The 25140-nt window shown below is 38.2% G+C and overlaps 1 protein-coding gene across 2 annotated transcripts in view; it reads right to left on the minus strand.

Annotated features, from left to right (window-relative positions):
* Positions 1-24545, minus strand: part of sh3pxd2b (SH3 and PX domains 2B) — a 74736-nt gene extending 50191 nt beyond the window's left edge. For both annotated transcript variants that reach the window (XM_057820468.1, XM_057820467.1), the window contains exons 1-2: positions 24198-24545; positions 14874-14954 (exon numbers count right to left, since the gene is read on the minus strand). In XM_057820468.1, coding sequence (XP_057676451.1) covers positions 14874-14954; positions 24198-24269 — 153 coding nt within the window. In that variant the 5' untranslated portion in view covers positions 24270-24545. The remainder of the gene's footprint in view (positions 1-14873; positions 14955-24197) is intronic.
* Positions 24546-25140: the final 595 nt, after the last annotated feature.

The following is a 25140-nucleotide window of genomic DNA, read 5'->3' on the forward strand; positions in this document are numbered from 1 at the left end:
AGACTTTTAGTAGCAAAATTAGTGGTCTCTACAACATTGGTGTCTTTTTAAATCACTTACAGTGGCTGCTGCTGGCCCAAAAAAACTTCTAATATCCCTCCTCTTCGAAGGGGGAGGAGGAGGCGGCATGTTTTTTGACATATATTTCTGTTGGGGTTGTGTGAGTCTGAGTGCGTGTGTCGGGGGTGGGTCAAGTCATCAGCCAATGAAACGTGCGTTGGGGGCGGGGTATATAATATAATAATAATAATGGTAGGGTGAATTTTATCCTTGCAAATATGAGAAGACTTCTAAATGACCTACAAAATTGAACTCATTATATCATGCATATAAGATTGCTTATAATTTGGTAGGGACAATTTGACCATCCTGAAAAGTTGCTAGTGTTTTGTCCCTACCGTCCCTATGCAAACCTACGCCCTTGCGATATACAGTATCAAAGTTTGGATATATTGTCACATCGCTTCAGTTGATATATCAATAAACTTATTTTGATGTATAATTTACAGGTGCTTGCGTAGTATATTATCATTCTTAAGATTGGAGACACATACTGCTATCAACAAACTGATAAAAGTGAAATAATCCTTGAAGAGGAGTTGAATGTGACCAGATACCACTCTTGACATGCAGAAAATTCTAATCTCAACAAATAAATTCTTTAGCAGCTGTCACAATATACTTTATATTGTACTGTGTAACGATTTCATATCGGGCCTGCTCAAGACACGTTATAAATGCTGACTTTTCTCGTACCGTATTTTTCGGACTACAAGTCGCACCAGCCCAGGGCATTTGGGGGCCCTAAGCAAAATAATGCAAAGGGGCTCATATTTTTGGCCCACCATTTCGTCACAGTGTACTATGAAACCCATACATGCAATCCAACCCATACGTCCATATTTTGTATATTGATCAGATTTTGTTGCACTGCATACTTCAAAATTCTCACCCCAAATGATTGTCAATACTTACAGTAGATAATACCAAACCTTTTTCTAAAAGAGGAAAGAAAGAAGTTAAGGAAGAACTTTTATTTTTTTAAGCTTGTAATCAAGTATCAAAACTCACAGAAGTCAAATAAAGCAAACTGTAGTAAACAAAATAGAATATAAATTAAACAATTGCCAAATTGAGGGCCCCCTAGTGGTCAGGGGCCCTAAGCAGCTGCATAGTCTGCGTATAGGCTGGGCCGGCCCTGCACCAGCCATGAATGCCCAACGAAGAGGAAAAAAACATATATAAGTCGCACCAGAGTATAAGTCACATTTTTAGGGGAAATTAACTTGATAAAATCCAACACATAGAACAGATATGTCATCTTGAAAGGCAATTTAATATAAAAATACAATAGAGAACAACATGCTGAATAAGTGTACAGTATGATAATGTTACATGATGCATGAACAACGAAATGCGAATATACTGTCCTAACAAGGACGCTACGGCTCGGTCCTGGCTATACAGCGAGCTAAACTCCCAAATGACGATGCTGGATGTCCGTATAATTTGCTGACTTTATTTTGGCCGTCGTTATGACACCATCATTTGAAGAGTGAAACTAAAAATAGAAATAATACAAATCAATTTCGTCCTCGATACCAAACTGGTTCGCATCAACATAAATACTCTCTCTCTCCTCTCACTCTCACTCTCTGACGCTGCGTAGCTGTCAGTCTTCTTCTGGTGTGTGAGCGCTCTTCTTCGCGTAAATATGTGTGAGTGCGCCCCCACTTGGGCGTGAAAGTGCGACAAACTAAAAGCATGCATTTCAATATACAGTGCCCTCCATAATTATTGGCACCCCTGAAAAAGATGTGTTTTTTTAGCTTCAAATAGTTCTTTTTTTTTTTTTTTTTTTCAAATAATATGGGACCTTAATGGAAAAAAAGAGAAAAATCCAACCTTCAATACAAGTGCATACAGTCAGTGGGGAAAAGATCCCACATAAAGAAAAAATTATTTGACATAATGTGTGTCACAATTATTAGCACCCCTGGTGTTAATACTTTTTACAACCCCCTTTTGCCAACAAAACAAGGTCTGGGGACTGAGAAAGCCATGGGAGGAGCTTGATTTTGTGTCTGGTGAACCATTTCTGTGTAGGTTTGGCCATATGTTTAGGGTCATTGTCTTGCTGAAAGACCCAGTGACAACCCATATTCAGCTTTCGGGCAGAGGGCAACAGATTTAGATTTAAAATGTCCTGGTATTTCAAAGCATTCATGATGCCATGCACCCTAACAAGGTTCCCAGGGCCTTTGGAAGCGAAACAGCCCCACAGCATCACTGACCCACCCCCATACTTCACAGTGGGTATGAGGTGCTTTTCAGCATGCGCATCTTTCGTGGCACGCCAGACCCACTTAGAGTGTTTGTTGCCAAAAAGCTCAATCTTGGTCTCATCTGACCAAAGCACACGGTCCCAGTTGAAGCCTGGGACCGTGTGTATTTTTGTGTGAGACACCAGGGGTGCTAATAACTGTGACACACATTATTTGATGTCAAATAATTTTTTCTTTATGTGGGATTTTTTTCCCCACTGAATGAATGCACTTGTATTGAAGGTTGGATTTTTCTTTTTTTCCATTAAGGTCCCATATTATTTGAATAAAAAAATATCAGAAGCTAAAAAACACATCTTTTTCAGGGGTGCCAAGAATTATGGAGGGCACTGTATAAGTCAATAATACAATTTAACACACTTTGCCAAAGGCAGAATGTGAACGTGGCCATAGCTATTAAGTTATTCAGATAACTATAGCATAAAGAACATGCTAACAAGTTTACCAAACCATCAGGGTCACTCCAAAACACCAAAATAACGTGAAATGATGTCATAATGTGTTGATATTTTCACACATAAGACACTCCTGAGCAGGGGTCGCGTTAACCGAATATTTTCCGTCGTTGACCGATTTTTTAAAACGGTGACGGAAAAAACTGAAGTCCATCCGTCATTTTGACAGGTTGCAATTCACACCCCAGACCACAGGGTGGCGAGTGGGCATATTAATTAGCTATTGTCTCTCTTGATGCATGACGTCGTTGGCCTTACTCGGAAAAACGTCAAGGCAACTGAGTGTCCGAAGTTTCTTCAAAAAGCCCCAAAACGACGATGGTGTTGATAAAAGAGGTGAAAAAAGAGGGACTGCACAAGCGGGCACGCAATTGCGTACCGCACGCAGGCTATTTTTAGACCGTGACGTCGCATCGTAAAGCGGAAGTAAAGCCAAAGTGGGACATTATAGACCCGCCCTCGCATAGACCCAACGTAAAAAGTGCTACTTTTCTCCGGTAATGAACATGCCGATCACGCATTGCTTTTTTGGAACTTGTAGAAACGACTCTAGACATTACGACACATGAAGGATGTTTTCTTCATACGTTTCCGGAAACCAAAAACTCGAGAGGAAAAAATGTGAAGACCGAATCAACTTGCGCGGACTTTAACACCAGCTCGGCGAATCCGTTCACGTTTCATATGCAGTAAACATTATGTTGGGTTGGCATGGTCTTTCAGAGGACAAAGAGGTAAGCCATTTTTATATTTTTAACATTCTTTAAGCGTAACATTGTGCTGTACTGCTTCTGTCTGACAATGAATGACCTGAAAAGAATTACCAACGGTATCTGACTGCCACTGTTACCGTTTCTGTTATATATATATAAAAACAACTTTAGTAAGGGGGAAGTGTAAATAAATTATAGAATTAAGATGTGTTATCAATGAAAAAATTAAAAGTGTTCGTTGGCTGTCACTGAGTAGCATTTCCGATCGCTACACAAAGCTAACTAAATTACCCCCAAGAACGGTAAGAGACGTAGGACAACCAGAGGATATATAAGAAAGACAGGGCTGATTGTAAAGGATAGCTTGTTGAAACAGGAGAATGTCATTGTCAGTCGCGTCGATAAAAAAGCTAAAGCTATGCTTAGGTCGGCTCGTTTTTTTCGTCTTTTTCAGCCTTCGACACTAAAGCCATCTCTTTAACTGAACATTTTTATGTTCTTCCACATCTTTGCCAGTCAATTTGGCACCAGGCACATCATTTTCAGACAGAATTGGTAGGTTTAGCTCTGTAAACATCTCCTTCGTACACAATTTCCATTCATTTCCTATTAGGGACAAACGGTGGCTACCTACTAGGGCCACAGTCAGCGGTTTTTGTCACTGCGGAGAAAAAGTTACTTATTCATCTGCTTGATGTGTTATGGCACGGTGTGGATTCTCTGTTAAGCTTGTTCGGACAGAATATTAATTGAAAATGAATGAAAACTAAATACTATTGAATAAGTTGAAGCGGTATGCAATGTTAAGAGTCTTGTTAGCTGAAATTGCTGTGTCCAGCCGCTGTAGCTCTGCTGCTCTCTGTGAACTCAAGCCAGATTCAAGCCGGAACGCGCACGGCTCTTAAGTGTCTCTGTCACATGACTGTCGTAGCCGGTAACGCGCTCGGCCAAATGGACACACAAGTACGGAAAGTGAATTATGCTAAACAAAAGGTCACCACAATGTCATTATCATTTTAAAAAATTAAGTGACAGGTAAAAATAGATTATGACCGGATTTTTATGACCCTGCCAGTCAAAATGACAGACAACGAAAAAGTCTAGCGCAACCTCTGCTCCTGAGTATAAGTCGCACCCCCAGCCAAACTATGGGGGAAAAACAAAAACCAAAAAAAACTGCGACTTATAGTCCGAAAAATACGGTATGTGGAACAGACGCGAAACGTTGACTATTTGTTAAGACATAGCAGGCAAATCATCATTGTTTGTGCCAAGGCACACTCTAACAATGACCCCTGCTTTGAGTTCTGTCAGAAAAGCGCAGGCGGGCTAATAAATGCCTCAGCTGCGATGCCTCAATGCCAATTTTCCTGAAAGGCAATGTGAAAGGAGCTAAACACAGGGGATCCACTCCTCCCACCCAACAAATTGTAACCGTTCCCATGTGTGAATGCAGACACACCCAAGCCCTCACTCTCTGTCTAGTCTAAACCTTGCATCTACTCTGTAATCAGAGCCACTCAGACAAGAAAGGGCATCCGCTGGGAGGTAAGAGTCTCTCGCAAATGCCAGTTGCGCCAAGCCTCCTATGTCAAATATTCATGCTGTGCAAGCAGGACGATGATGAATGAATGCAGAGTGCACTCGGGGCTCAACTTGACTTTCTAAGGTGACTCTGAAATATGTAAGACCAGCTGTGTCATGTTGGTTAAATGGGTGCATCAAGATGCACCCTAATGCAGCTTGTTGTTCCTTCTGAAGCACCACTACAGGTGACAAATTATATCAAGTCAAGAATCAAGTCCGAAAGAATATTGAATAAAATTGCATGCATTGATGGATTTTGAATTTGTTGCTGCAACGATTAATCGATTAACTCGAGTACCATTGTTTTCACACTATAAGGCGCACCTGACTATAAGCCGCACCCTTCAAATTGGGCACGAAAACTGCATTTGTTCATAGAAAAGCTGCACTGGACTATAAACCGCAGCTGTCCTCACTGTATTATGGGATATTTACACCAAAAGACATTAACCGGTGACACTTTATTTGACAGTGGCATCATAAGACCACCATGAAGCTTTGAACCAATTGGCTGCAAAGTTTCTTTACTTCAAGAAGCTGGCCATCAGTGCTCCCTCGGGGGAGACAACCTGTGCTACCACCTGCTTTCAACACTGTTGTCGTCCAACATGCCTCCTAGCATGCATTGCAGTGCTAAAGATGTAAATAACAATCAATTCATGTTATATGCTAATTATGTATTCATTTACTCTTACAGTTGTTTCATTAATTGCTAGTTATGGTATTTGCTAACACTTTATTTGACAGTGGTGCCATAGGACTGTCATTAGAAAATCATAATTATGACATGACACTGTCATGACCAATAATGAATGCTTATAACGGATGTCATTTATTATGTTATGATGACTTTTTCTTAACACTCTTAATTGAACACAACGCAGAACATACTGTATACCATTTGCAGCCACCACTGACAGTCATGGTTGCCCAACTTCCCATCATGTATTTGGGCGGAGCAGTTAAGTCGCTACAGTATCATTTAGTGAAAGCACAACAAAAATAATGTTTCTATCGCTCGCAGGAGACGATTTTTTTCTTAACATGCTTAATTGAACACAACGCAGAACATACTGTATACTATTTGCAGCCACCACTGACAGTCAAGGCTGCCAAACTTCCCATCATGCATTTGGGCTGAGCACTTAAGTCGCTACAGTATCATTTAGTGAAAGCACAACAAAAATAATGTTTCTATCGCTCGCAGGAGACGATTTTTTTCTTAACACACTTAATTGAACACAACGCAGAACATACTGTATACCATTTGCAGCCACCACTAACAGTCATGGTTGCCCAATTTCCCATCATGCATTTGGGCGGAACAGTTAAGTTGCTACAGTATCATTTTGTAAAAGCACAATAAAAATAATATTCCTATCTCTCAAAAAAAAAAAAAAGTTCTCAAAAAGAAAAGTGCTCAATGCTAAGAGAACTGGCATTCCCAATCAAAATAGCTATGCAAAAATACAAATAAAAATTACTCAGACTTTGCCTTGGCTATATCTCTAATTCATTTAAAACTCGCCATTGACACCTTGTGGTGTATTTCAATCACTACGTTTTAATATAAAATTACAATAACTTGTACTCAAATTTATTTTTTAAGATCTACAAGTCTTTCTATCCCTGGATCCCTTTAACAGAAAGAATGTTAATAATGTTAATGCCATCTGGTGGATTTATTGTTATAATAAACAAATACAGTACTTATGTACAGTATGTTGAATGTTTATATCCGTCTTGTGTCTTATCTTTCCATTCCAACAATAATTTACAGAAAAATATGGCATATTTTAGAGATGGTTTGAATTGCTATTTATTGCGATTAATTAATTTTTAAGCTGTGATTAACTCGATTAAATATTTTAATCGTTTGACAGCCCTATTTATTATGATTTATTTGTCATCCGGCAAATTATCTCACTTTTGAACGGATGTAAAAGATCCAAGCTGAAATGGAGTGACATAATTTGCCTGGATGACACATCATGACATCTGTCATAAGCATTCAGTAATGCCCATTATAGTGCCATGTCATAATTATGACGATCTTATGATGATGCTGTCAAATGAAGGGTTACCTATTAACCCAAATAAATCAACTAATAAGCCGCACTGGACTATAAGCCGCACGATTCAAAATAAAGGAAAAAAGTAGCATCTTATAGTTCGAAAATTAAGGTACTTAGAGTAGGGAAAAAAAGCTTAGAATCAAATTTTGCTGCTTAGAGGATTCGTTTAATTGGGGTGACACTGTAATGGTTTGTTTTGAATGTGTGCAATTGTTTTATTGATTTGGGTGGATACACTGCCCTCTAGTGCCAACTGTGAGTATGCCATAATCTGTCTAAAATGGCTGAATCCAGCTGCTCCCTGTTAAGACCAATATAACGTATGTTTTTTTTTTTTTTTTTTTAATGTAATCGTTATTTAGTTTCGAAGTATATTTAGCAGTTTTTTATGCGAATATGTGTTTGAACAATTTGTTAAGGGCATTGTATGAAACATATTTTTAGCATTTTATAGCATTTAGATTAGCGGGCTATTGCTATGTGACTCGGCTAATTGTTCTTTTGTTGTACTAGTATTTAGACCCTCATTCATTTTTTTATACCGTTTGAGGCTAAGCTTAGTTAATTTTTAATAGGGCTGTCAAAATTATCGTGTTAATGGGCGGTAATTATTTTTTTTAATTAATCACGTTAAAATATTTGACGCAATTAGCGCACATGCCCCGCTCAAACAGACTAAAATGACAGTACAGTGTAATGTCCGCTTGTTACTTGTTTTTTTGTGTTTGGCTCCCTCTGCTGGTGCTTGGGTCCAACTGATTTTATGGGTTAGTACCATGAGTGAGCATGGTGTAATTATTGACATCAACAATGGCGAGCTACTAGTTTATTTTTTGATTGAAAATTTTACAAATTTTAATAAAATGAAAATATTGAGAGGGGTTTTAATACAAAATTTCCGTAACTTGTACTAACATTTATCTTTTAAGAACTACAAGTCTTTCTATCCATGGATCGCTTTAAGACAATGTTAATAATGTTAAAGCCATCTTGTTGATTTATTGTTATAATAAACAAATACAGTACTTATGTACCGTATGTTGAATGTATATATCCATCTTGTCTAATCTTTCCATTCCAACAATAATTTACAGAAAAATATGGCATATTTTATAGATGGTTTGAATAGCGATTAATTACGATTAATTTTTAAGCTGTAATTAACTCGATTAAAAATTTTAATCGTTTGACAGCCCTAATTTTTAAATGTATTGCTCTTGTAAAATGAAAGTGCAATTCTGCATATTTTGAAGAAAAACTCAGGAATTTTATTTTTTTAATTCGCATTTAACTTAACTTTTTAACCTTTATAAAATTCATTACGTTAGAATCAAGTTTTAGAAAACTAACATGTTTGGAAAAGTATAATGCTCAAATAGTCAGGTCACCACACAATTTTTTATCATCTACATTAAAAGACTATCTTCAGGCACTAATGCACTGTTTAGGGAAACAAAGTCAGGTGGTTAAAGTGTTAATGAAACGCTTCATAAAATCTTCCTTATGAGCAACTTTATATGAAAGCATCCAAATGAAACGTGCCCCCACATTAAGAGTTTGATACTAGATTACGGCACATGGAAAATATGTGACAGCTGTGCTTTTTTTTTTTTTTTTTTTTTTAGTAGCTTTGAAGTGTCTCCAGAACGTAACTGTTGGACTTCTAGCGGCTGAGTGGACACATGTGCAGTACGGAAAAATTGTGTTCGTGACGTAGTTTGAATTTTTTTTTTTTAATTGGAATAACCGCAAGGATGACCCAGCTACAGAAACATTTCCACCCTTCAGCAAAAAACTGTCTATTTCAGTCCAAGATTTAGATCCTCAAAACTAATACGGGTTGATGGGATGGAAAGGAGCCAATATTATTAACTTTAATGATGATAATATTAACACCTCATGAAACAATTCAGACTAGGCCTGCACAATTTATCGTTTGAACATTGCCATCGCATTGTGCACATGTAGTAATAGTCACATCGCAGGACGTGCGATCATTTGGTTTCTTCTTTTAACATGTAAACTTTTGTTTTACTTCATAAAAGCAAGTGTGCAGATCCTGGATACCTTTTATATATAGCAAGCATTAAAGATGTCCGATCACGCCATTTTCAAAGTATCGGAATCGGCAAAAAAATGTCGGACATGCCTTTTTTTAATGTATATATATATTTTGATTAAATCGTTTTCTAATTGTATTTAACGTTACAGACAAAATGTCTTACACTCATCCAGAGTCTTTAGTTTTGGCTTAAAGTAGGGCTATCAAATTTATCGCATTAACGGCGGTAATTTTTTTTTTTTTTAATTAATCACGTTAAAATATTTAACGCAATTAACGCATGCGCTGCACGACCTATTCACGCATTGTCGCATTCAATCTATGATGGCGCCGTTTTACCTATAAATAGAGCTAGAAGGCAGCGTAAAATGTGTAGAGTTCATTTTGGCAGTCTTTGGAGCCTTTTTTTAATTGGCTAAAGCCTTACAATCCCTCTCTCAACAATTAGAAATATTGTGGGAAGCAATGTCTTATTCTGATTTTTTTGTTAACACCCTATGTTATATCCCAACGCAGAGAAGATATATCAATTGGTGCCAGTATGCAGTCATGGTTGCATTTCCCATCATGCATTTGGGCAGAACCGTTAAATGGCTACAGTATCATTTACTGAAAGCTCAACAAATACACTGGGTGGGGTGGCGTGGCTGAGTAGTAGAGTAGTTGTCCCACAACCCAGAGGTTGTGGGTTCAATTCTCCGCCCTGATGAACTCGTCTAAGTGTCCTTGAGCAAGACACTGAACCCCACGTTGCACCTGGTGCTGCGTCACCAGTAGGTGGATGGTAAGATAGTGTAGAGCGCCTTGAAAGGTGGAAAAGCGCTATATAAGTATAACACCATTTACCATTACACTAGATGGCAATATTTAGTCACAATATACAAAGTCACATTTATCCTTTAAGAATTACAAGTCTTTCTATCCGTGGATCCCTCTCACAGAAAGAATGTTAATAATGTAAATGCCATCTTGAGGATTTATTGTCATAATAAACAAATACAGTACTTATGTACTGTATGCTGAATGTATATATATTCGTCCGGGTTTTTTTCATTTTTTTCTTAATGCATTGCCAAAATGTATATGATCGGGAAAAATTATTGGGAATGATTGGAATTGAATAGGGAGCAAAAAAAAAAAGGATATCGGATCGGGAAATATCGGGATCGGCAGATACTCAAACTAAAACGATCGGATCGGGAGCAAAAAAACATGATCGGAACAACCCTACTGTTAACATTTTCTATTTAAATATAAAAAATTGGCATCAAGTGTATGACAAAAAACATCCTGTTGCTTCACACAATGCATGCGCTCACATCAGCTGCTTGGACCAGCTGCATTTATAGGAAGTGGTGATTCACACACCACTGAACCTTGTGATAGGCAAACGTTTTACAAAATATACCCTGTATACGTAATCTTTCTTGGGTCCTTTTGGTGTTCACCCTGTGTATAAGTGTATGCAGTGACGACCCGACTGACTGTAAAGTGGCAGGATATGATCGCAAAGAGCCTGACGGGAAATTAAAAGCGAGCAATAGAGGAGACTGATGACTATGTTCCATGTCATTAGGCTGCACGGCGGATGATGTCATCACTACTCCCTTGTCTTTCATCCACTGGGGCACAATAAAATACTCAGCAGCCATTTTAAGTACACCTGTGTAATGTAATACACCAGTTGACAGATAGTGCTTTCTGTTTAATGACACTGTCTGACGTGTTAATTTAAATGTTTATTACTCATAGTCGAAAGTGTTGCTTAAAAATATTGCGCGAGTTATTTTTCCGCATTGTTAATCAAGACAATTAAGCCATTATAAGATTATTTATTAAAAATAGTTGTCATTTTAGTATCAGTGCAGTGTAGCATCTCATGTTTGTAATAGATCATAATCAAGTGAAATGCTATATGATCCAATTAGGGTTCGTCAAGTCATGTGGAATTCCTCGATATTCAATTCATGAGTCCTTGCAGCAGATTTCTGACCTCCAAAAGAGGAAGGGAAACAAGGACGCTGATTCGTTCGTTGCACAACACACTCACACACGGTGCCTAAATGACATTTGACAATGATTCAAACATTTACATAGACATCACACTAGGGCTGCAGCTATTGATTATTTTAGTAGTAGATTAATCGATGGACTAGTTAGTTCGAATAATCGAGTAATCGGATAAGGAACATGAAAAATTCAAATACCTGAGCTGAGCCTTACTTTTTTTTTTTTTTTTTGTAAATGAGGATCAATGTACAACAAAAGAACAATTGGCCAACTTACATAGAAAAATTCAGCTAGCTTAAATTTGATAAAATGCTAAAAAAAAAATTTTTTACAATGCTCTTAACAAATGGTTCAGACACATATTCCCACAAAAAACAGCTAAATATACCTATAAAATTATGAATGCCTTAAAAAACATTAGCTCAAACAAAAAATTAGCTTACGTTGGTCTTAAAAGGGAGCAGTTGGATTCAGCCATGTGAAAAGAGGCAGACCAGAGGGCAGTGTATCCTCCCTAATCAATAAAACTAAATGCAAACACTTTCAAAATAAACTATTACAACGCCACTTAAATTAAACGAATACTCGAAGCAACAGAATTCGAATATTTTTTCTGATCGAGTACTCCACTTAATTGATTAATCATTGCAGCTCTACGTCACACACAGGGGCGGGTCTAGAAAAATATTAATGGGGTGGCGATAGGGTGGCAGATATTTCATGCCGTATCATACATTAGTGCTGCAACGATTAATAGATTAACTCGAGTAATTCCGAAAAGAAAAACGATTTGAATTAAATTTTACTGCTTCAAAGATTCGTTTAATTAAAGTGGGGCTGTAATGGTTTATTTTGAAAGTGTTTGCAATTAGTTTTATTGATTTGGGTGGATACAGTGCCCTTTTAGTGGTGACAGTGAATATGACATAACTCATTTCACATGGCTGAATCCAGATGCTCCCGGTTTAGACCAACATAAATTTTTGTTTGAGCTAATGTTTTTTTTAAATGCATTTGTAATTTAGTTTATAGGAATATGTGTTTGAACCATTTGTTAAGAGCACTGTAAAAAAAGCATTTTATTATATGTATTGTATTTACAGTATTATATGTAGATTTATAATTGGTCTTTACCTAAAAAAGAAATGTTTGTTTACTCGATTAATCAATGGAATTTTCAGTAGAATACTCGATTACTAAAATATTCGATAGCTGCAGCCCTATAATACATCATCTATTCTTTAGCCAATGATACAACAGTCTGCAACTATTCCAATCAAAGTAAAAAATTTAACATAATCAGTTCCAATTTACCTAAAAAAACAAATAATACATATCAGTTTTTTCGTGTATGACAATATTGTTGATTTTTTTTTTTTGGTTTTGTTTTTGTTTTAAAAAACGACATACTGAAAATATAATCATTTTGCATTTTCATCGAATTACATTCAATTGTGCTTAAAAAATCGATATATTGATCTACATGAATTGTTACGAGGGCTATCCTGATCCCATATTTTTCCGATCCCAATCGTTTTAGTTTGAGTATCTGCCGATCCCAATATTTCCCGATCCGATTGCTTTTTTTTTTGCTCCCGATTCAATTCCAATCATTCCCGATAATTTTTCACGATCATATACATTTTGGCAATGCATTAAGAAAAAAATGAATAAAACTCGGACGAATATATACATTCAACATTCAGTACATAAGTACTGTATTTGTTTATTATGACAATAAATCCTCAAGATGGCATTTACATTATTAACATTCTTTCTGTGAGAGGGATTCACGGATCGAAAGACTTGTGACTTTGTATATTGGGACTAAATATTGTTAGAGCTGGGAATCTTTGGGCACCTAACGATTCGATTACGATTACGATTCAGAGGCACCGATTCGATTATAAAACGATTATTGATGCACCCCCCTCCTTTTTTATTTTTTTAATTTTTTTTTAAATAAAGTTTTGTACATTAGTTCCAAAATTGTTCAAAAATACTCTCAGGCTAAACCAAACTACTATTTCAGTATCAAGTTAACATATAGCAGTAAACAAATATACAAAAATAACATTAAATAAAAAAAACTCCAGTCCCCATTCTGTATCAGCAGCTTTAAACTACATTCAATTAATTTAATGTTGTGAATCAACCGTTAAAGTTGTTAAAATTGCTCCCGTTTTTCCATAATTTCCCTTTTGTCTACTTTTGACATGTGAAAGTTTTAAAACTATTTTAAAGATAGATTCAAGTCAATATTTTACCGATTTAGGAGTATTTTAGATAAAAAGTTAATTAGGTTGGCTTGGAAGGTTCGCTACAACAGCATTGCAGGGAAGTTTACTGCTTTAAGATGGCGGCCGTTTACTAACGCCCGCATCTAGCTTTTTGCAGATGTGCTGCTACCGCTACCGAGTCTATAATCCATCTAGTCCTATATAAATGATATCTACCGTAACATTATGTAGCTTAGCTGTACTTGTAGCAGCTTTTCGGCAGCAGGCAGGTATGTTGTTGTGTTTTTTTTATCTCGTGGCATGAGTTGAGCTAGAGCCGTGAGTTGAGCGTTGGCATTACCCGAGGGGCCGGTTAATGAGAAGCATAATGTTTAGCTACTCCCGCTCCGTTCCGTCCCGAAGCCCGCGCGGCGCGCTGAGTGTGTTGTACTTCCGCTTTACTTGGCATATTTCAATAATCGGAATTTGGATGTTTGTGAATCGTTCTCGAATCTTCCACGGCCGAATCGCGACTAATTTAAGAATCGGAAATTTTGCACACCTCTAAATATTGCCATCTAGTGTATTTGTTGAGCTTTCAGTAAATGATACTACCTTTCTTCCCCACATTGCTTCCCACGATTATTCTAATCGTTGGGAGAGGGATTGTGAGGCTTTAGCCATTTAAAAAAAAGGCTCCAAAGGCTGCCAAAATTCACTCTAATCATTTTACGCTGCCTCTATATACAGTATGGGTAAAACGCGACAATGTGTGAGTGGGTCGTTCAGCGCATGCGTTAATTGCGTTAAATATTGAAACATGATAAATGTAAAAAATATTAATTCTTGCCCCTACCTTAAGCTTAAACTAAAGACTCTGGAAGAGTGTAACACATTATGTCTGTAACGTTAAATACAATTAGAAAATGATTTAATTAAAAAATATATCTATATTTAAAAAAGGCATGTCCGATATTTTTTTGCCGATTCCGATACTTTGAAAATGACGTGATCGGACCCGATCGATCGCGGGTTCTCTAATTATAAGGATCCTCACTGACACCACTACTTAATAGATGGCAGTAAATCTCAAATTGAAGTTGCTGTTTTTATATCCATTGGTGCCAACTGGGGTGGCAGCTGTGGTGGCCTGCCTTTCTTTTAGAGTGGCAGTTGCCCCCCAATGCCACCCTGGTGGATCCGCCCCTGATCACGCATCCATACCTGCCCTCACTCAACTTGCAGGGCCCCTTTCTCTGAGGCAATATAATAACAACTGTCATGAAGGCGCAGATAGGAAAGCACTGCAATTACTGTATTTACTGAGGAAAAACTGCTAGTCTTTCATATAAAACTTACCATAATTATAATACTTAGACCGAGCAGTTACAGTACATATTCGCTCACCTGCAAGTCGAAAAACTTGCTGTAGCGTCTGTAAATGAGTTCTGTGCTGCCATCCGTCCAGGATACTTTAATGATGTAAACCTGAAAGAGGAGAAAAAAAAGGAAAAAAAAAAATTATGAGCTAATTCCCACTACTGCCATATAAATATTGCCCTTTCCATCATTTTCTTCTAATATGATAATCCTATACTATTACACATCTTCCTGTCCAGACCGTTTACAGTACACCACTTCCTGTTTAAGAGGAAGTCATTATCCAGTCAGGAACCAAAGCATTTGACCGTGACACCATTTTCTAAAATTGAGCTCTTAACTACAGTGTAGACTGCCACCAAGGTTGAACAATAACATGTGAGTGTTTCTTTGTTTGTTTACTTCAATGTTCATCAAGGAAGGTGTAATGTGTCGGCAGTTATGTTGTAACGCAATCAGCCAAAAAAGTAAGTAAATTTTATAGTGCCTTATTTTTTCTTGTCCTAGCTGCCCGTTTAGACTACTTTCTCGTTCAGCTTTCCTCGTGAACATAGTCTGAAGCTTGACCTAGTTCTCTAGTTGGCTTCCCAGAAGGATAGCGGTGGTTGGAAACTCCCTGGTGACGACTGCCGGCTTCCCTTCCTGATTTTCTCTGTCCTTGCTTGACTGGAATCAATGATGACAATGGAAAGACCAGGTCAAGAAGTGCATGTCCTTTAAAGTTAGTTTTATGTTGTAAAAGTAAGTCTCTGACTGTGAAAATTCAGTGTAAGCTAAAACAATGGGCTCAATTAAAACTGTCATGCTAATATTTGCACGTGTATAATAGGCTGTACGCGATTCTACAAGTAATAAACAGAAAAACAAGCTGTTTGCATCTGTGAAATGGAATGGGTTTATCACTACTAGACTGGACTGGACGTCTACTAGTGATAAAAACATTCGTTCATTCCCTGCCAACACTCCCACTTCAAATGGATTAGACGTCTATGCATAGACTTGCATAAACACTGCGGGACACCTTTTCGTAGGTGGCCGTCCCACACTCCGCTTCAGTTATTCGCAGTCGGTCTTAGTTCTTCTCAAACACATGTAACAACCCAAATCCGGGTTTAGGTTGGAAAAGGTTGGTACGAAAGCTGTACCGCACACAAACAGGAACGATTGTCTCATGGGTGATTTGTTCAAGGATTCAAGGTTATCATTATATTATTTGTACCGTGCATGCATTTTGAAACGTGAAAAAATCAATGGAAGAAATTAGCCGCTACAGCATTGGCGTTATACTTCGCAATATTTACGTAAAATGAATGCTAACTGCCCGTTTTTTTTTTGCTTTTAACCAAGAATCGAGACTGTTTTACGTCCATATCTATAAGGAATTCAGGGATTTAAGCATTTATTCACAAGAATTTCAACGTAAAAAGGTCTGTGGTAATGAGGCAGTGCCACAGTGGCTTAAAGACTAACGGCACATTCAACATATTTACGTGAAATGAATGCTAACTGCCCCGTTTTTTTACTTTTAACCAAGAATCAAGACTGTTTTACATCCATATCTACAAAGAATTCAGGGATTTAAGCATTTATTCACACAAATTTTAACGTAAAAAGCTCTTTGTGGTGATAAGGCGGCGCCACAGTAGCTTAAAGACTAGCAGCACATTCGACATATTTACGTAAAAGAAATGCTAACTGGCCAGTTTTTTTGCATTTAACCAAGAATCAAGACTGTTTTACGTCCATATCTATAAAGAATTCAGCGATTTAAGCATTTGTTCACAAGAATTTCAACGTAAAAAGCTGTTTGTGGTGATAAGGCAGCGCCACAGTGGTTTAAAGACTAGCAGCACATTCGGCATAGTTACGTAAAACAAATGCTAACTGGCCATTTTTTTTTCTTTTAACCAAGAATCGAGACTGTTTTACGTCGATATCTACAAAGAATTCAGGGATTTAAGCATTTATTCACAAGAATTTCAACGTTAAAAGCTGTTTGTGGTGATAAGGTGGCGCTACAGTGGCTTAAAGACTAGCAAAACATTGGACATATTTACGTAAAATAAATGCTAACTGGCCGTTTTTTTATTTATTTATTTATTTATTTTGCTCTTAACCAAAAATCGAGACGGTTTTACATTAGGATTTAGGATTTAGTGTCTGTTTTTGGGCTGTGGAACGAATTAACGGAGTTATAATGTATTCTTATGGGAAAATCCTGCTGGACATACAACCATTTCAAGGTCCTGGAACGAATTAACTTCGTATGTAGCGGTACCACTGTATAGTAACATCCCTAGTGTATAACGGTGTCCGAGTGTTACTGAAAAATTGTGACATATGCTCCTACAAAACATTCAAAGTCCTTCCTCAGATTCAAAACAACATATGATTACACACCAGGGCCTCGGAACTAACTCCTGCTGCATCTTTTGGCAACCTGATACTCACATGATGTTATGCATGTGCACTTTGGCAGCCAACAGCCTGTATGACCTCCACACTCAGTTTACACTGCATGATGTAGGCTCTATTGTGAAGTGGTAAGAGACAAGCCTTTGTCTTGTTGACATTCTTTTATCCCACAAAAAACACTGTAGCACTTGGAAAAACTTTTTGTTTTTAAAAAATGTTGTGCGCAATTGTTTCGTGAGTCTACCAAAGAAGCCTAACGAAACACTGTAATGAAAGCTATAATGCCAGAAATTGAATATTTTACCTTGAGTCTTCCTACAGTCTGTGGAGTTTGCCCATTGCTTATGTGGGCTTATTTGTCCATTGGTGTTTTATAGGGTTAGAAAGCATTTGTATATTCTGTCTTGTACAAGTTGTACAGCCATACAACAAACCGTTGTGCCAAAGATCTACTTTAAAAAGGCCCTTTAAAGCAACACTCGGGAACTTTCAGTTTTGGTCGATATTTAGCAGTACAGGTGGACTAGGGTGACCAAACGTCCTCTTTTGCCCGGACTAGTCCTCTTATTACGAGCTCTCCGGAGCGTCCGGCCGGGTTCATAAATACATGAAAATGTCCGGTTTTTATGATTTTTAACGGGATCAATTTGAAGAGAATCCTTCCGGCCGCTAGGAGGCAGCGCCTGCCTACGTTGACGTGGCTCCGACTAGTAGGGGCGGGAGAAGGAGTAGATCTTCTTTTTGTTATTTTGTTGGCAGTTTACCCTTTGCTTCAATGGGAATTACCACCATCTAATGACGGTTGACAGTTTGGCGAGAGATCAGACTACAGTAAGGAGTTTTAAGATGTGGCTCCATACACCTGTCTGTAAGTTTCTCTCCTGTTAATGTCGATCACGTGCCCTCTGTTGTAAATTGTGTTATATGTGTACACAGAGATGCATTAGTCTTATATTAATTGTTCTGCGTTCGTGTATTTGGTTGAATGTTAGTATTATATTTTAAGTAGGAGCGCCTGTCCAGTTAAGAGTTTTTTACGATAAACACATATATAATGGCAACTGTTAACTTCTGTCAGAGATTTGTACTGGCGTAATCTGTAAAATCCCGTTTGGTGTCGCATCGTTGCACTGCCGATGATTGTAAACTTTTATAGCAAAGTTTGATTTTGCCTCGGGTCTCAGTATTCGCTAATAAGGTAGTTATCAGTGCGCTCAGCTGCGCTAGGCATTAGTTTTGAACTGCTGCGTTTGGAAACATGCTGGTTGAATAGCTTGTCAGTTTATTTCGGTTATTGTTTGCGAACAATCTAGAAAATTGAATGAGAATAAAAATTGAGTGGGAATAACAATTTGTCAACGACAATTGTCGTGATAGTAATTTATAAAAAAGTTGAGTTGGCACATAGCCTACTGTGTGTGCGTATTGACTGGACTACATTTCCATGGGTCTGCATTATATATATATATACTTTTTTTTTTTTTTTTTTAAATCATTATTTGTTTATTTTTTAAGGTTAGGGATTTTTTTTATAGGAAGAACAAAGCCTGTTGAGTAACCATTTAAGTAAAAAAAAATATTTCCATATACTGTATAATATATACTATATGGCAATAAGCCTATGTTTTTGTTTTTTTGTTTTTTAATAAAACTGAATTCTTCTATCCAGACAGAGGAGGCACACTTTAAATATATTAAAGTGATATAGGCATCTTTGTGTGAACTTCGAGTAAAATTCAAGTATCTCGAGGCCGGGCCGAGTGTCCTCTTTTTTGGAAATCAAAATAAGGTCACCCTAAGGTGGACAAAAGCAGTAGTGTTTTGCCTTAAGGAGGACCAGCACACAGTATCATAAAATCCTGATCTCCCGGTCACTAGCAGTTGGATTGAACGACATTTGTTTCCAGCGGCTGTGTGAGGGATGAATGGTGATGAGGTAATGAATACAGTTGTGGCTCAACAATATCAAATGACGATGTTGAAAATAAGAAATGTAGTGATGCATGATAACATATTTTTTAACCGATACCGATAACCAATAATTTCCTCCACCTTCCAGCCGATAACCGATAATGTTAAGCCGATAATTTGGTAAAAAGATATATATGTACACAATTTTAAATTATACAAAAAAGCAAATGTTGCTGTGCTAAATAGAATTCATTGCTCCTTTTTCCACATCAAATGTGAACAAATAGTACATTTCAACATCTAAACCTATGTATATTAATTAATATTAATAATACCAACGTAAGGTAAGTTTTTGTTCGAGCTAATGTTTTTTTTTAATGCAATCGTAATTTAGTTCAGTATATTCAACCATTTTTTGTGGTAATATGTGTTCGAACCATTTGTTAGGAGCATTAAAAAAAAAGTTAGCATTTTATCGCATTTAAGCTAGCGGACTTTTGCTATGTAAATTCAATTGGCATATAATTGTTTGTTTTGAAAGTGTTTGCATTTAGTTTTATTGATTTGGGTGGCTACACTGCCCGCTAGTGACGACAGTGAATATGACCTAACTCATTTCTTTATTTTCTCTGAATCCAGCTGCTCCCTGTTACCAACATATGCTAAGTTTTTGTTTGAGCTAATGTTTTTTTGAATGCATATGTAATTTAGTTTATAGGTATTTTTAGCCACTTTTTGAGGGAATATGTTTTTGAACCATTTGTTAAGAGCATTGTTAAAAAAAAAAGTTAGCATTTTATAGCATTTAAGCTGGAGGACTTTTGATATGTAAGTTAAAGTGGCATATAATGGTTTGTTTTGAAAGTGTTTGCATTTAGTTTTATTGATTTGGCTGGATATAATGCCCCTTAATTGCACAAAAATGCCGTTAAGAAGGCTTGAAGCGCAGGCACAGAATTGGACAAATTTGCATCGATTGTGCACATTTGGAGCCTTCATCAAGAATATCATTATCAGATTGCATTATCGGTTGAATTTTTTAAAATCTGGATTATCGGTGCGATGTCATAATTGCCATTATCGGCTGATAATTATCAGCAACCAATATTATCGTGCATCTTAAAAGAAATGTTTGATTTTGTAACGTATTCCCACACCGACCATCCGCCCCACCTCTCCCGAACTCGTCAGCGACTGACTCGCTAACTTTGAAATGGAGAAAGGGGGAAGTGACATATGCTGTAAAGCAGCCAGCACATTTGTAGTTTTGTTGTGTGGCAGGGTTCCTGCCACTCTCCTCAAAGTTAGGCTACATCTACACTTGGACAGATAATTTTCTCCAGGATATTTTGCCGACTATTTTTTTTACCCGTCCACACTATGTTTAAGGTGCGTTTAAGCTACCCCCCCATCCACGCCCCCCCGCTTCTGCAAGGTACGCCTGCATTTGCGCATTTGTTTTTTTTTTCGTGAACGCAATTGAAGGCATCACGTGGGAGCGAGAGTGAAGGGAACGCACGCTCGCCTTTTACAAGCAGTCGCCGAGTTGTGATTGAAACTTGGGATGTTACAATCGATGCTCAGTTGCGCTCTCACCACTTGGAAAATAACAAATAGAAACATATAGTGTGGCGCTGAGTATATTTCCTGAAAGCCGCAACCAGGAGTGCTTGTGCATTACAGTGGCGATCCTGGAAGTTGCGACAGTTTTGACAGGCTGAAATGTCCTCAAAATGAAACTGATCTAGCGCCTCTGTGACTTGGGGTACCACGCATTTCATTTTTTGGCGTTTAATTCTCCTCTACGCATTTTTATATACTCCAGTTGGGTTGGCATTGAGTTGGGAGGGGCCAACTCCGCAGCTGGCTGATCGGAGACTTAACGCGGGAGACTAGTTCTGTAATAAGACGCTCATCTCCGCGTAATCCACGATGGGAAGACTCGCAAAGACATAGGTTCCTGACACCTGTACTAGACTCTAGATCTGTGGTCCTCAATTAGGGGACCGCGGTCCACGATCGGACCAAGGCACATTTCTCTGCGGACCCACGGACGTACAAAAAAAATGAAAGAAAAAAAAACTTTTTTTCTACATACATCATTTGGATGAATCGCCGATTTATCGCTATGCGCTACTATGCTATCGCTAAATTATGTTGGATTTTTAGTCAAATATCTTACCTGTTTTCACTTCTGTTGTCATCGCTATGACAACGATGCGCTGATTGGCTGAGAGAGCGTGCATGGATGCGCTGATTGGCTGAGAGAGCCTGCATGCTACTCGCTAGCGTGGACGGACCGCAGCAGTGCCAGCAACCTCAAACACGAGTCGCACCCATCACTTTGCTATCTTTTTGTACATGCTGTCGTGTACTTTATTTTTCATTGAAGAACGTGAGTCCTACTGTGAGCAAACGTGATTTATTTTTTCCCCGTGTTACCCGGCAGTCTCGCTGCATGCAGGTAACATTCAAGATCACAACGTTAAGCAACGTTCACTAACACCACACATGCCACCAGTAGAAGACCCAATCTAACAAAATGGCATGCTCTAAGTTGACCAAGAGAAGATACAGTGGGGCAAAACTGTAAGTATTTAGTCAACCACAAACTGTGCAAGTTTTCCCACTTGAAAATATTAGAAAGGCCTGTAATTGTCAACATGGGTAAACCTCAACCATGAGAGACAGAATGTGGGAAAAAAAAAAACAGAAAATCACATTGTTTGATTTTTAAAGAATTTATTTTCAAATCATGGTGGAAAATAAGTATTTGGTCAATACAAAAAGTTCATCTCAATACTTTGTTATGTACCCTTTGTTGGCAATAACAGAGGCCAAACGTTTACTGTAACTTTTCACAAGCTTTTCACACACTGTTGCTGGTATTTTGGTCCATTCCTCCATGCAGATCTCCTCTAGAGCAGTGATGTTTTGGGGCTGCCGTTGGGCAACATGGACTTTCAACTCCCTCCACAGATTTTCTATGGGGTTGAGATATGGAGACTGGCTAGGCCACTCCAGGACCTTGAAATGCTTCTTACGAAGCCAATCCTTTGTTGCCCTGGCTGTGTGTTTGGGATCATTGTCATGCTGAAAGACCCAGCCACGTCTCATCTTCAATGCCCTTGCTGATGGAAGGAGATTTTCACTCAAAATCTCTCGATACATGGCCCCATTCATTCTTTCCTTTACACAGATCAGTCGTCCAGGTCCCTTTGCAGAAAAACAGCCCCTAAGCATGTTTCCACCCCCATGCTTCACAGTGGGTATGGTGTTCTTTGGATGCATTTCAGTATTCTTTCTCCTCCAAACACGAGAATCTGTGTTTCTACCAAAAAGTTCTATTTTGGTTTCATCTGATCATAACACATTCTCCCAGTCCTCTTCTGGATCATCCAAATGCTCTCTAGCGAACCTCAGACGGGCCTGGACGTGTACTTTCTTTAGCAGGGGACACGTCTGGCAGTGCAGGATTTGAGTCCCTGGCGGCGCATTGTGTTACTGATAGTAGCCTTTGTTACTGTGGTCCCAGCTCTCTGTAGGTCATTCACTAGGTCCCCCCGTATGATACTGGGATTTTTGCCCACCGTTCTTGTTATCATTTTGATGCCACGGGGTGAGATATTTCATGGAGCCCTAGATCCAAGGAGATTATCAGTGGTCTTGTATGTCTTCCATTTTCTAATTATTGCTCTCACAGTTGATTTCTTTACGCCAAGCATTTTACCTATTGCAGATTCAGTCTGGTGCAGGTCTACAATATTGTCTCTGGTGTCCTTCGAGAGCTCTTTGGTCTTGGCCATAGTGGAGTTTGGAGTGTGACTGACTGAGATTTTGGACAGGTGTCTTTTATACTGATTAGTTAAAACAGGTGCCATTAATACAGGTAACGAGTGGAGCCTCGTTAGAAGAAGTTGGACCTCTTTGACAGCCAGAAATCTTGTTTGTTTGTAGGTGACCACATACTTATTTTCCACTCTAATTTGGAAATAAATTCTTTAAAAATCAAACAATGTCATTTTCTGTTGTTTTTCCCCCACATTCTGTCTCTCATGGTTGAGGTTTACCTATGTTGACAATTACAGGCCTCTCTAATCTTTTCAAGTAGGAGAACTTGCACAATTGGTGGTTGACTAAATACTTATTTGCCCCACTGTAAGTGGACAACAAAAATTGCCGTTTCAATGAGGAATGGGATGACAAACAAGAAGCCGTTCTCCTCAAGATATTAAAGAGGTGTCATCTAACTAATTGTAAGTCGACATTTCAAAAATGTTATGAAACTATTTGATAAAGGTTGAAAAGTTACCTAGTGTTGCTTTGGCCTAATTATAATGATGTTCCAAACAACAACAACAAATAAATAGTTAATAAAAGTTATCGCAGAAGTCTCTTTTCATACCGACAGATACAAAAATCCAGAAATGATGCCTACCAAAATATATTTTCGTTTTTTTCAGGTAAATAAATAACAACGTTCAGTTTGTTCAGATGCGCACTGCCAGAGTTGTTAAATTAGCATTTTGTTTGTGGCTTAACCAAACTTCCAATAGTTATTTCTAACATTTCAGTGACCTTATTTCAGGCCAGTGAGAGTAGTTTTTCCTACAATCAGTTTTCTTTTCCTTTTTGGAGTGCCTGGAATTTTTTTAAGTGGAATGTAGTACACTGACTGCAGTCAAATCACTTACTCAGGAGGGCAAGCAGATGTTGGTTTGAATGCAACTCCACTATTTATCTCTCTCATGACTTAGCCTAATAAAACCATCATAACGGCACGTACTAACATCCAAACGCTATTGTTGTGAAAAACTGCCTGGATCATTCAACTAAACTGTCAAAAGTCAGTTCATTTCAAGAAAAATCCCGTCAGAAATCTGGCAGATAGCTGTAACTTGATCCTCTCTTTGTCTTTACTTTAGTCAACGGGAGAGGGGGAAATGAAAAAGCGGCAGAATAACATCGACGTGTTGCACAATTGAAGAACAGAAGTGTTATTTTGTGAATTTGGAGGAATCTTACGTAATGTTTGCTGGGGTTTCTCCGTTTTTGGACATCTTGCACGGTCACTTCTTGCACGGTCCTCCTCGGCATGTTGTCCTCTGTGTTTCGCTTCCCACAAAATATCTTATTTGTATTTCTTAGTGAGCGATAAACTTTGCTAGTTATCCACTTCTCCCGGATGCGTACTTCCTGATTGTCTTTTTCCCCAAAAATCTCGTAAATTTCCCGTCACACGTCACGCTATCCATGAGAAGTTGGAGGTTTCCTATGTTACTCCTCTCTCTTTCTCCCTCTTTCTGTCTTTCTCGGTCGCCAAGCATACTCCACTCCCAGCCTATCCCAACTCGCCCACCTCGGCTAAAGTGGGACGGTCCACTAAAGAATAAATAAATAAATATATCAGCGTACGGTGTACGGACTTCCCCTACTGTTGACATCAGCGTTGTAACCTCTTGGCGATGTTTAGATGATTGCAAATTGTTAGGTACAGTAATTAAATTAGACATCACAAGTCTATTAATACTGTTAAAAACATTGCAAAGTTTTTTGCCTATTTGTTTATCTGCCTCTCAGTCCGTCTGTCATTTATTTATCCATCCGTCTAATACTGAATCTTGGGTAATTGATCATTCATGAATTTAGATTGAAACGTACTTTGGAGGTGCTGACTTGTTGTAAAACTACGCCATCTTTTGGCAGTTTGTATTCATTACATTGTTACTGTACATGTGGCATTTCACGAATGTAACTGTTGACCTGTTCAAGGCTACAAAGAATGTCGAAGGGGCAAAGGGAGATTAGAATCAAGGGCGTAGGTTTGGTCTCAATATTAGTAGGGACGATATAACAGCATAACCTGCATTTACACTTTTTGCTGGGGACGGGATAGTAATAAGACCAAACAGATTGGATGAAAGGAGTATAAGCATAGGCAGAGTTTGACTTTTGGGGCAGGCGGGGC

Source organism: Corythoichthys intestinalis, chromosome 18 (assembly GCF_030265065.1).
Source record: "Corythoichthys intestinalis isolate RoL2023-P3 chromosome 18, ASM3026506v1, whole genome shotgun sequence".
Taxonomy (NCBI): domain Eukaryota; kingdom Metazoa; phylum Chordata; class Actinopteri; order Syngnathiformes; family Syngnathidae; genus Corythoichthys; species Corythoichthys intestinalis.